At 38.2% G+C, this 12,492-nt stretch overlaps 1 protein-coding gene across 1 annotated transcript; it reads left to right on the plus strand.

Annotated features, from left to right (window-relative positions):
- Positions 1-7,253: 7,253 nt before the first annotated feature.
- On the plus strand, positions 7,254-12,238 carry LOC113349627 (acyl-CoA-binding domain-containing protein 5-like). Its single transcript, XM_026593623.1, has 18 exons — positions 7,254-7,480; positions 7,639-7,691; positions 7,774-7,852; positions 7,947-8,102; positions 8,192-8,269; positions 8,477-8,581; positions 8,808-8,874; positions 8,971-9,032; positions 9,149-9,288; positions 9,518-9,644; positions 9,790-9,904; positions 10,077-10,165; positions 10,375-10,458; positions 10,553-10,619; positions 10,698-10,927; positions 11,040-11,552; positions 11,674-11,733; positions 11,852-12,238. The coding sequence occupies exons 2-18, from the start codon at positions 7,645-7,647 to the stop codon at positions 11,933-11,935; spliced, it is 2,103 nt and encodes a 700-aa protein (XP_026449408.1). The 5' UTR covers positions 7,254-7,480; positions 7,639-7,644; the 3' UTR covers positions 11,936-12,238.
- Positions 12,239-12,492: the final 254 nt, after the last annotated feature.

Below are 12,492 nucleotides of genomic sequence, written 5' to 3' on the forward strand. Positions count from 1 at the left end.
GAGTTGTTAAATTGCAAGGAAATCTTATGTACTACACAAGACACAATTGAAGCAAAGATGATTTGATTCACTCGAATCGATTCATGAACTTTATAGACACGGTTTGCAAATTGCATTCCTTAGTCTTTATAAGTTTAAGTTCAAAAATCATCTTCGGATATATAACCTTCTTAACTTCGCACACTAGGTTCGCGGACTCAAGCAACCGGGCAGAGTTTACAAACTCCGGCAGAAAATCTCGGCAAAGACTTTCCGCCAGTTCGCGGACTGGGTTCGCGGATGCAGCTAGTTTTTCAACTCCAGCAGAATTTCCAGGGATGAGAAGTTCGGCAGTTCGCGGACTTGGCAACAAGCCATTCTTCCGGTTTCTCTTGATCAACAAAGTTCGCAAACTTTGGATCAAGGGATAGGACTTATGCACATATGTGTTTCCACAATAATACTTATGTCCATCATTGTTTATGTAATCTAAACTCTCATTCCAACCATTGAAACATTCTTACAGGACGTTATATAGTTATTACACTATTTCTCGTCAAAGCAATTTTCAAAGTGATTGAAACATATCATGACTTTCGTCACTAGGTAAAGATAAACATGGTCGAAGCGAAACACTTACCAACACATATTTCAAGATATAGATAGGAGAGGTATACTCGGCTCGAAATACCAAATGTTTATAATCTAAGTCTATATATACCATACGACTTTTTGTCTCAAGAAGTAGGAGATAGAGTAGATAGACTTCTGAGTGACAGATAAGTTCAAGTCTTCACATACCTTTTTTTCGAGAAGTTCCTCCGGTTCCTTGAGTGGTTCTTCTTCTTGTATGATGAATCGCCATGAAGTCCTTGAGCTCAACTACACTTTCTATCCTAGTCCGAGACTTAGCTATAGTAGACTAGAAATCAAGACTTATAGTTTTGATCACTAACATTGACAAACATGCTTGAGATAACAACGCATGCGAGTTCGATCGAGCAATACTCTAACACATTGTTATACAGTGTCATAGTATCATTACACAATATCAAAGTTCTTATATCACAACTTCGACAACAATACTATGGTGATATGTATCACTCCCCCTTAGTCAATACTTTCATCTCAACATGAAAACCACTCCCCCTTACATAATGGTCCGTAAACACGTAAACCATATGTATTTGTAGTGTGAACTACATATTAATTCTCCCCCTTTTTATCAATAAAATTGGCAAAGGTACGAAAACGGGATCCTAATGAAATTTCCACAGAGATGCTTCAAGACCATAGAAAAGTACATATCAACTTGTTTAGATGCAATCATAAATCCGAAGCTAAATGGATTCATCAAGGAGTTTATAAAGATACAAGATAACCTCTAAAATATTCCACAGCTGCACTCCCCACAAAGATATGGAAATTAAGCGCAAGTTCAAAAGATCTCTCCCATTTGATGTCATTCCTTAAAGAACAACAAGAGCGACCTTACTTTTACAAGAAAATAAGGATTTCTTTGGACACCAAAAACCGTAAGGAAATGATTTTGTATCCAAAAATTCTCAATCAAACTAATCACAAGAGAACCCATGATTAATTTAATCGGAATACACAACCAAATTAATCACAAACGAATATATGATTTTTTTAGTTGTAAATGCTCACATAAGAAAACTTATGGAGCCGCACAATATATACATAAAATATGGATCAGGGAAGATCAATACTTCGGAATAGACAAGGATTCATTATATTTTCCATCACTATTTGCACAATGAAATATAATAGACATAATCCTTGTAAACAAAAGATTTTAACCTATCTTCCATCAATAAATGACATAATAGGCTTAACTTTTGTTTGTCAAAAGTTCATCGATCTTATATCAATACATGCATATCGACTTATGAATGAGATAACTTTTGACATCGTATGGGACAATAATAGTTCACGGACGCAAACACACATATCCCATAACATATTTAGAATATTGATGGAATCCCAGTCATCTCCTGTCTGTATGAAGTCCGGGGCATATTCCGGGATTTTGGATAACATGAATTGATAGCTTGCGTCGAATGCGAATGCTTCCCCCTTTTCCTCCAAGTAGCGCTTTCACGGGTTCATGCTACAAAAACAAAACACAAACTTACTTTGTTAGTGGTGTTTAGTACGAAGATCAAACAACATGGATTATGTGAAATAAACCACAAACATACTTACAAATTGTTCAATGGACAAGTTGAAGTGGGTAGCGTTGAAAATCCGGGGTTGGAGAGCTAAATAAGCAAATACCGCATTTTCGATGACTAGGTGCCTATCATGGACTTATTGAACACTTCTTCCATTAGGATTCCCAAACTCTTGCCTAAATTTGTTGTGTACCCTAGCCCAAAAGGTTACGGCATCCACCCTTACGGAGGACTGATGTCTAACTCGAGTTTCCGCGTACCACGCTTTGGTGATTGCCAAATCTTCATTTGAATCAAATGATGCCATTGTTGTATGTAGAGGTATTGGGAGAGTTATATGGAGTGTACGATGATATGAGCTTTGGAGAGTATATGCAAATAGGTGTGTGGTGTTTTGTAGAGAGAACTAGTGTATTTATAGGATGGTGCCCGAATTTGGACGTTATGGTAGTCAATCAATGCAATTGTACTTGCAAAAATTTAAATTTTGGACACGCCGGCTGGGTTTTTGTTTCACCAATATGCCGATTAAGTTTAGCCGGCAAGGTCATAATTTTCTTACCCTGCCGACCTTATTATGATTTTAGGCATCATGAGTTCATTTTCTTCTGTATAACCGTCGGAACGGTATTTGGTCATTAGTGTGTCGGCTTTATTATAGCCGCCAGGGTCATATTTTTTTTACCCTGCCGACCTTATTATGATTTTAGGCATTAGGAGAAGGTATTTTCTGCAACACAGAGTCGGCAGGGTCGATAACATACTACCTTGCCGGATGTAAAACAACCGGCTAGGTATTAATTTGCTGACCTTGCCGACCCTGGTAACTACACCATTTCTGCTGTCAGGGCCGACAGTCTGACAGTTCACAACCTTGCCGGCCCTGGTTTAGTCGGCAATGTAACTTAACAAAGGCGCCGGAAGAACTATTTAAACTTTACATGGCTAAACAAACCATTCATTCAACAACTAGAAATCCAACATTTTTTGTCCAAAATGCGAAAACATGTCCCATAAACCTTAAAAAAATATTTGTCCAACCATTAACCTTAACATTTATCTATCACAACATAAAGAAATAAACTAGGAGTGCATTCATTCATCACCACGACCACGACCGCGGCCCCGTTTAGGAGCACCACCACTACTACTACATTCACCACCACGAGAAAGGCCCCTCTTTTTGTCAGCATTCATCTTGGCTTGTGCTTCCCTCCTAGCTTTTTCTTCCCTTTGTACTTCAACATCAGCTTGCTTGAAAAATTCATAGGCATCCTCATTGTCAACATTGCTAGCATAATCAATGTGTTTGGTTTGCTCTTCAATCGACAAACGCTCTCCTCTTTCTCTCGCGCAACACATCTTTCTCACAAGGCTGTTCAAATGCTCCTTCTATTTTCAATTAAACAACAAACAATTAATATAATGATTCGATAATGTAATCTTAAAACAGTAAGGGAAACTCTAAAATACTTACAAAGAACTTAAGACTTTTTGTTGGGTCTTTCGTTGCCATCTTCCTCTTACGAGCCAATTATTCAGCAGTCATTTCCCTAATCACGGTAGGACGAGCCCAACCCAAGTACCACGACATGTATCTCTCATGAGCTTCATGACCTTCGGTCACCTCGTCCAAAAGACTCGTATCGACTTTACGGTCACGTTTTCCGTTCCAATGATCGTTAACTGGCGCTGGAGCGTAACAGACGTCAATACCATTTTGGGACGTGCTACACTCTTCCCTTACCGTATTAAAGAACGACTGAGCATCGAAATGTGGTTCTTCTTGGACGTAACCCAATTGTCGCATTACCCGATGTGGATCGTACATTGAAAATCCATGGGTGCACATCAAGGGACCGTAGTATAATGCAACATCATCTCTCCTTTGGATTAACCTTGATTTCTAGCAGCTCGATATGGATCAAATATTACCTCTTTCGCAGTCAATTTGTCCAAGGCAATTCGCACGTTGATAAGCAGTTGCGACATATCCTTATCCTTAGCACCCTTAAAACTGTATCTTTGTCCTCTTGGCTTATCAATCACAAGATTCTCATTCACTTTGACATAGGGGTTTGCTTTCACTGAAGTAGGAAAGTTCTCATATATCCAAACCTATGCAAGCAAAAAGTTTAGTAAGAATCTTACATTACGAGCATTTTGCAAATATAAATGATTTAGACAATAAAATTACCTGGAAGAGACATATATTTGCATTGACTTATGCATTGAGTTCCCTTTAAGCCTTTGTCAACTCATTGTTCAAGTAGGCGACCACCGCAATACCCCAAGAATATTCATGCATCTGATCCAAGGGATGCAATAGTTGAATATACCTGGCGTCGACCAAGTTTCCGGAACTGTCGGGGAAGATACATTTGCCTAGGACATATAACAAATAAGCTGACGCGGTAGCATTGGTTCGCACCAAGTCCACCCTTCCTTACCTATCATAGATTTCCTTGGTCCCAGAGAATATGTCCCCCAACTTCTTCAGTTTAAACTTCTTGCTTAGATGACCCTCCTTCATCACAAGCATAGACTCCGCCTGACCTGATTCCAACCGAACAAATCTTTGGTCAATTTGAAGATCTCCTCCCAAGAAATGCTATTATCGAAGCCCTCACTAATTGCTCTTCCCCAACCTCGAGGCCTAGAATTTGATGAGCATCATCAGAAGTTGTCGCCATCTTAGTGAATGAGAATAATATTGAATCAGTCTCTCCGTAGAACCTCTCAAAGAATGCAGATACAGTAGATCCATCATACTCAACATTCGAGCTCTCCACCGCAGGCCACAACCTGGAGTTCTTGACAATCGTTTCCACCTCGTCATATTCCTTATCAAGTGGTCAATTCTTAATCACTGAACATGAAGATTGGCGCCTCAAGTGACAGATGGCATGCTTGTGATCCTAAATACCAAAAACACAAAATGAAAAAAGAAATACAAACACTTGATGCAAATTTAAGATATATACATTTAAATAAAAAGCAAATTTGAGATTACTTACAACAGTATTTTGGATTTCACATGCCCACGTGTCTTTGTATCCAAAAAGAACATCTCCACCATCTTCTGGGGTCCCCTTTAGAGACTCACCTGGTTTGAGTTTAACCTTCAAGTGACGGGGAGGCATGTGGGAATCAACTGGTTTAGTGATAACCTTATTTTTCTTTCCGGTTTCAATTGAAGCTTGGGTTTGTTGATCATTAGCTTGAGTTTGTTCTCCATCTTCTTCTTCTTCTTCTTCTTCTTCCGCTTCCTCTTCAACAATTTCATCATCTCCATCCTTATCTTTATCTCCGTTATCATCACCATTACCTCCTCCAACAGGTAGCATGTCTTCATCACCATCATCATCATCATTACCTCCTCCAACAGGTAGCATGTCTTCATCACCACCATCATCATCATCATCATCATTGTTGCCTCCTCCAGTAGCCGGAGTTCTTTCAACATCATCATCATCATCTCTTCTACCAGATGGACTCCCTTGGTCTTCATTTGGAGTTTCATCTGAATCATTTGGTTCCTGGTGGTTGGGAATCATTCGGTACACGGATCTTGAGCGTTCCCGGCACAACGAATGCGCCTCGATGTGTTGCAGTCAAGAGTTTCTCACAAACACGAGGAAGGTTTGAAGGAGGAGTAAAAGCTTTCTTCTTTGCCTTTTGCAACCTGAACAAAAACAAGTAAGAAAAAATTCATAAGTCGGCAGGGTCCACATATATAACCAATCCGGCGGAACCATGATCGGAAGGGTCGATATCTAAACTACATGCCAGCTAAAGTATAGTCGGCAGGGTCTTATTCAAATAACCTGCCGGCTTAAAACAACTATGAACACAGGATTTTCAACATCAATAGTCGGAAGGATCTCTAATGAAAACAATATCGGTTAATATAAATCCGGCAGGGTGGTATTCAAATACCATTCCGACGTTTAAAATTTAAGGCATCAGGAGACGCAAACTATTTTCAAAATAGCCGGCAGGGTAAAAAATTATAACACACCGACTATAAAAGAAAACTACCTTCCGGCAAGCTCCTAGGTTGAATAACTTCCCGACCCTGTAAGAGCAGTTACAGACACTAAACATCCGGCAAGATCTTCAACCTAAGAGCTTCCGACTAACCTTAAACATGAGAAGTCGGCAAGGTCGTGGAACAAACACCTTGCCGGCTAAATAACTGCAAATTCAAAACACGATTTTTCTGACCTAATTTGACATGCAAACATGAAATTGAAGGACTGGAGTGAGTTTAAGTAGGTCCTTACTTTCTTAATCGCACCATTTCTTCGGTTTCAGCGGCGTTGATTTTTTCTTCTTCGACGGTTTTTTTCTTCACTTTCCTTTGAACTAAATTTGCAAATCCATGGTTATATTCATTGGGTTTCGATTAGCTTCTTTCATACGAGTAGCCTTCCGCCGCGTTGGTTCCATGTTTGAAGATTAATCGGAATTTTCGAATCGATGATTACGACGGATTAATCGACCAGTTTTGGTGGTGGGGATGGAGGAGGGCCGATAAGGTGTTTGAAGAGGAGAAGAAGAAGAGTAGAAGATGAAATGAAAAAAATAAAACTGATTTAGGATAATAAAAATTATGAAGGGTAAGAATAGTATTGTAACTTCACCCATTAGAACTTGCACTAAACCCTTAAAAAGAGTCCACTTGAAATTGGGTGTACCCAATTAAGTCAATCCTCAGTGGATACATCAAAACATTTCTATACCAACTATACAGAAATCCACCCTATCTTCCCATATCCTCGATTCTAGCTAGTTGTTGGGAAATGGGAGAGGGTTTTTTCAACTGCACCACTGAGCGTACGTTAGTCTCCATCCATCACGAAAGACAGAACTGTAGTAGTAGACGTTAGAGTTGGGTCCACCCAGAAAACGCCATGCAAATAAGTACAAACAAAATCCTTATACTACGCACCCCTGTGCATTATATCACACTCTCCCACTCTCTTCTCTTCCCTGACTGATTGATGATGATGAATGAATATTGATAGTAATTTAATGCCATTAAAATTATTTTACAGCTCAATTTCAAGTACTTCTACTATTGTGTTGACAGTACTAGCCTGTGACTAGAACTATAATAAAAACAAGAATAACATATATTTAAATAAAATAAACATTTATTTATTCCCAAAAACAAAAATTATATCCTTCGATTCCAGTCCTGAAATCTTATAGAACCAACATTTAATGGTTTCTTCACCGGGATTTTGGTTGTTTTTTCAAATAGAGAAAGCTTAACAGTATCTTCTTGTCTATATCTCCAGGTTTGTTACTTAAAAACAACCCCATCTTTGTTATGCTCTGTTTTCTGAGTGATTTATGGAACTATTTAATGAATTTGTACTGTTTTGGAGCGTTAAGGTTAAGGTTTATGTTGATGGTATGTTTTTTGATGTGGGTTTGTTTTGTTTTTTTTTTTTAGTTTAAAATGAAGAAAATGTTTGGGTTTTCTCGTAGGAGAATGAAGCTTGGAAGGTAACATTTTGGTTCTTGTTCGTTTAATTAACTTCTTATTGTCCAATGTTTGGGGGTAAAATTTATTTTTGAATGATTTTAGGTTGAAAGTGCAGCTTTCGGATACTAATTCAGGAACTAGAAGTCCTGTTAGACATACTAAACGCAATAACAAATCCGATGTGAGTGCGATTACCCTTTGTCTTGCTATATGTATGTGGTAGCTCTTTGTATGGTAATGTGCTGTATTGATAATGTTGTTTTGGTCTTGTGAAGGGAGAATCGGTAACGCCTCCCACCAAGGTTAAATCCGATGTACATAATCGGCAAAGTTTATCTGATACGGGTGAACTTAACAGTTGTGCTTCAGGGAGTTCGGAAGGTTGGATGGTGTTATCAACTACGGGGGATAAACCCACGCCTCGCTTCAATGTAAATTGTTTTAACTTATCTAGCTTAATTTCACAATTTGGTTATGTTTTATTCTTTCATTTGAATATTAAGTTTTTGTGATTCAACAGCATGCAGCAACTGTGATTGGGGATAAAATGGTGGTGGTTGGTGGTGAATCTGGCCATGGCGTGTTAGATGATGTACAGGTATTAATTTCTTTTCAAGTGTGTTGTAAAATGGGGCATGTATTTGGAAATGTGCGGTTGTTTGCAGCTTGATTTTCGATAGTTAAGCAATACTTGAGATAACAGCGTCAAGAACAACACATTTGTTAGTTGGTATTTCACATCGTGCATCCACTGATTGCAACATTGCCAGATATTGACTGAAGTTTCTTCTTTGTTGCTTAACAGGTTCTTAGTTTTGAGAGGTTTACGTGGACCAAAGCATCTTCAAAACTTTACTTGTCGCCAAATAGTCTTCCGTTGAAGATTCCTGCGTGCAAGGGACATCGTATGGTAAAGAAATTTCTAAATCGCACCACATACTAAGTTATGCTAAGTAATCAAACTTATCGTGCTTCAAAATTGTTTAAAGAAAATCCAGCTGCTAATCTACAAGTACAGTGTTGACTGTTTAAACCATCATGAAATTGTTATGAGCTGTTCATTGCATGTCAGAAAATAAATAAAGAGGTTTTAGAATTGCATTGTAAATTTTGTCGGTTTTGTTTGGCTCAAGTAGGTACCTTGGGGGAAAAAAGCACTAATGGTTGGAGGTAAAACTGACCCAGCAAGCGACAGGATTTCAGGTTCGGGTTTCTTCTGTTTGTCAACCTCTGTAGCTCTGGATCATTGTGTTTGCATTTAGGTGCAACTTATATAATGTTGTCTTCTTGGCTTTCCAGTATGGGCATTTGATATAGAAACGGAATGCTGGTCACTTATGGAAGCCAGAGGGGAAGTTCCGGTAATGTCTCAAACATTTATCCTTACAAACTTCTTGGCAATACATTTTCTAAGACATATGCCAATACTTACTTTTGTAATCTTTTATTTGAACTGTTTTATTAAACCACATTTCAGGTTTCTCGCAGCGGTCACAGTGTAACTAGAGCTGGTTCAGTTTTGATCCTCTTCGGGGGTGAAGATGCTAAAGGAAGAAAATTGAATGATATACACATGTTCGATCTCAAGTCTTTGATGTGGCTTCCTCTGCACTACACGTAAGTTGTTTGAGCCTGTAAAACAACCAAGCCTTTAGTCTCAAGCAAGTTGGGATAGGCTTGTTTAAGCCTGTAAAACCCGTTACTAATTTCTCAGGCAGATTACTGATCGCCAAGCAACTCTAGATCTTATCCATGTTATCAAGTTATCCGTAATGTTACAAGAATTAGTCAGTTCTCAACTTTATCGAGGTTCTATAAACGTGGATATGTTTGTATTTGTCTACAGAGGGAGTAGACCGTCTCCAAGATCCAATCATGTGGCTGCCCTCTATGATGACAGAATCCTTTTCATTTTTGGAGGTTCATCAAAATCAAGGACTCTGAATGATTTGTACTCTCTTGATTTTGAAACGGTATTTAAATTTAGGCATCTTTTTTATTTGAATTTCAATTTCAATACCAATTGAGGCCAGTGTGCATAATCAATTGGTTTCATAGATGCTACGTTGAATCTTATTTAGCTAGATTAAACTCATTTATTACAATTTTTCTTCTCAGATGATATGGACAAGAATTAAACTTCGTGGATTCCATCCATCACCTAGAGCTGGTAGCTGTGGAATTTTATGTGGGAATAAATGGTACATTGCCGGAGGGGGAAGCAAGAAAAAAAGTATATCTTAAACTTCCCAATGCATTTGCATTTTTCTGTTTGGACTAGTTTTAAGCATGAGTATGTTTTAAGCATTTTTGTGAAGATTTACATAAAGATGACTTAGGCTCAGTCGCTACCATAATATGCTTCCACTTGTTTTAGAGTTTGAACTTATAATCTTGTTTTACAGGGCATGCGGATACATTGGTCCTTGATGTCCTAAAACTCGAGTGGTCAGTAGCTGTGGCATCATCTCCATCTTCGGTAACTTCCACCAAAGTGAGTTTGGTGACTATGTGCATGTTTAACTACTGATAGACATTTATATAGAGCTCAAGTATTTTTTCAAATTTAACACTTCTTTGTCATGATCATGCGGTTTAACTTTGGTCACTCACTAAAAACAGTTTTTACGATAAACTTGACTTTAAAAAGTTCATTTTATGTACACTAGTTTGATAGAATTACTGTATCATGCTGTTATACAGGGGTTTAGCTTGGTATTTGTGCATCATAAAGAAAAGGATTTCCTAGTCGCTTTTGGTGGATACAAGAAGGAAACTTTCAATCAGGTTAGACTGAGGACATTTTCTCTGGCAATTTGCTCTAAGTGGCCGAGTTTTTCTTACCATCAATAATATTGTTACGTAACTCTTAACTCTACAGATTGAGGTATTGGTCATGGAAAGGCATGACTCTATGGGTTGGCAATCAACTGGCCGCAAATCTCCAGGTGAGGCACTTTTTGAGAATTTCACCCGTACTATAGGGTTTGCATGTCAATTTGATACTCGTGCTCTCCCATGTCCAGTTGATTCAGTTGTCAGAAATAACATAGCATCTGTGCTGGAGAACCATGGCTCAGGCAGGAAATCCATTTCTGTCTCCTCCCTTATGGACTCAAATCCTCTCTGTTCACTTTCCACGAAGTGCAACAAGGATGAAGAACGCAAATTAGCTTCAACGATGCGGAACAATCTGTTGGATGAGAACCTTAAGGAGACGGATAACTGCTCTGTACGGAAGAACTCTTCTTCTCAGGTAAATGAAGGCTGCTACCAGCAGCATTAGATTTACAGTCGTCATCTGAAATCATTTCATATATGATATTATACTTGTGTTATCTCTCTACAACTAAAATTGATATCTGCAGACAATGGAGCAACACCTAAAAACATTAGACACAGGAGTTCAGACGGATCTTGCTGGAGGTGCGAACAATGTGGATGACATGTCTTCGGTGTTTGACTCAGAAAATTATATAACCCATCATCAGAATCAAATCAGTACAGATTATTATTCTGACAAGGATGAAATACACCATCCAGAAACTGAAGGAAAACCAGTTGGCTTATTTCAAATGTATGAAACTAAAATTGCTGGTTTGATAAGAAAGAATGGGTTGCTTGAAGGACAGTTGACCACTGCGTTGACCAGCAAAGAAGCTGCAGAGAAGAATTTATCTTCAGTAATTAAGAGTAAACAGGATATGGAAAAAAAACTGTCGGACACGGTGAAGGAAATGGAGCTGTTAAAAGAGAAACTTTCAAGTATAGAGATTGCACAAGATGAAGCTAACAGTCTATCAAATATAGTCCACTCTGATAACGTGAGACTTGAGCATGATGTAGCTTTCCTGAAGGCTGTTTTGGATGATACACAAAAGGTCAGTTAAAGATTTCATTTTTTAGAACCTGCTTCATAAAGAGTTCTTTGAGACTATTTGCTCTTACTGTTCATATAGTAATGTCCACTGAACCACATTTTACACTTTCTGATTATCGCAGGAGCTTAATTCAACAAGGGGTGTTCTTACTGGAGAAAGAGCCAGAGCGTTTCAGTTACAGGTACTGCATGTGTCTTGAATTATAAGTACTTATTATCGCTTGTAGAATATATACTCTCTTTCCTTTTCGTATATGCTGATGAATTGATACGTTCTGCGAAACTGAAATCCATGTGCAGGTTGAGGTCTTTCATCTCAAACAAAGATTACAGTCCATAGAGAACCGAGCACCTACACCTAGGAAACCATTCCACATGCAGTAGCTTTTCGCGAAGTCCCAGAACTGCTGAAAGTACTAAGGGAAGTTAAAAAGCTGATGTCAGTCCATCTACATGAAGTAAATCTTGGTAACATTTTCTGCTTGGATTTGATAAAATTTGTATGTATTTATTAGCAATTTGCTATGTGTCTAATTTGTAGTGTTGTACATATATTGCTGTAATCCAAAATCTCTGTTCCGTTTAGTTAGATGTAATATTATGTAGAAAAGGGCACAACCGACTTAATTGTTCTTGCTGTTGGAGTATGCAGTTTGCTTAACAAATCTACCGCAACATTACTTTTAATTTTGATCTGCATGCACAAGTTTGTAGATAAAAAACTCTTCCAAATTCATCTATTAAGACTAGCTTTGATGACCTTGAACTTGAGCCATGTACAGGTTTGTTAAAAGAAAAAATACTTACCTAGGCCAAGCACCAGTCTATGGTTGGGGTTTTGGCTTGACTAATATTAACACATGCAAATATATAGGAAGATCAACACATATTAAGTACATGCAATGAAGAATATGGAAACAATATTAGTAAATGCAAAGAAT

The sequence above is a fragment of the Papaver somniferum genome, chromosome 2 (genome assembly GCF_003573695.1).
Source record: "Papaver somniferum cultivar HN1 chromosome 2, ASM357369v1, whole genome shotgun sequence".
Classification (NCBI taxonomy): domain Eukaryota; kingdom Viridiplantae; phylum Streptophyta; class Magnoliopsida; order Ranunculales; family Papaveraceae; genus Papaver; species Papaver somniferum.

What these genes read in the sequence shown, in the direction of transcription:
- LOC113349627 (XM_026593623.1), top strand. Translation starts at nt 7,645, where the DNA reads ATGAAGAAAATGTTTGGGTTTTCTCGTAGGAGAATGAAGCTTGGAAG. An exon ending in AGAAGGAAACTTTCAATCAG is followed by an intron (nt 10,459 to 10,552) that starts GTTAGACTGAGG and finishes TTAACTCTACAG; the next exon opens with ATTGAGGTATTGGTCATGGA. An exon ending in GGAAGAACTCTTCTTCTCAG is followed by an intron (nt 10,928 to 11,039) that starts GTAAATGAAGGC and finishes TGATATCTGCAG; the next exon opens with ACAATGGAGCAACACCTAAA.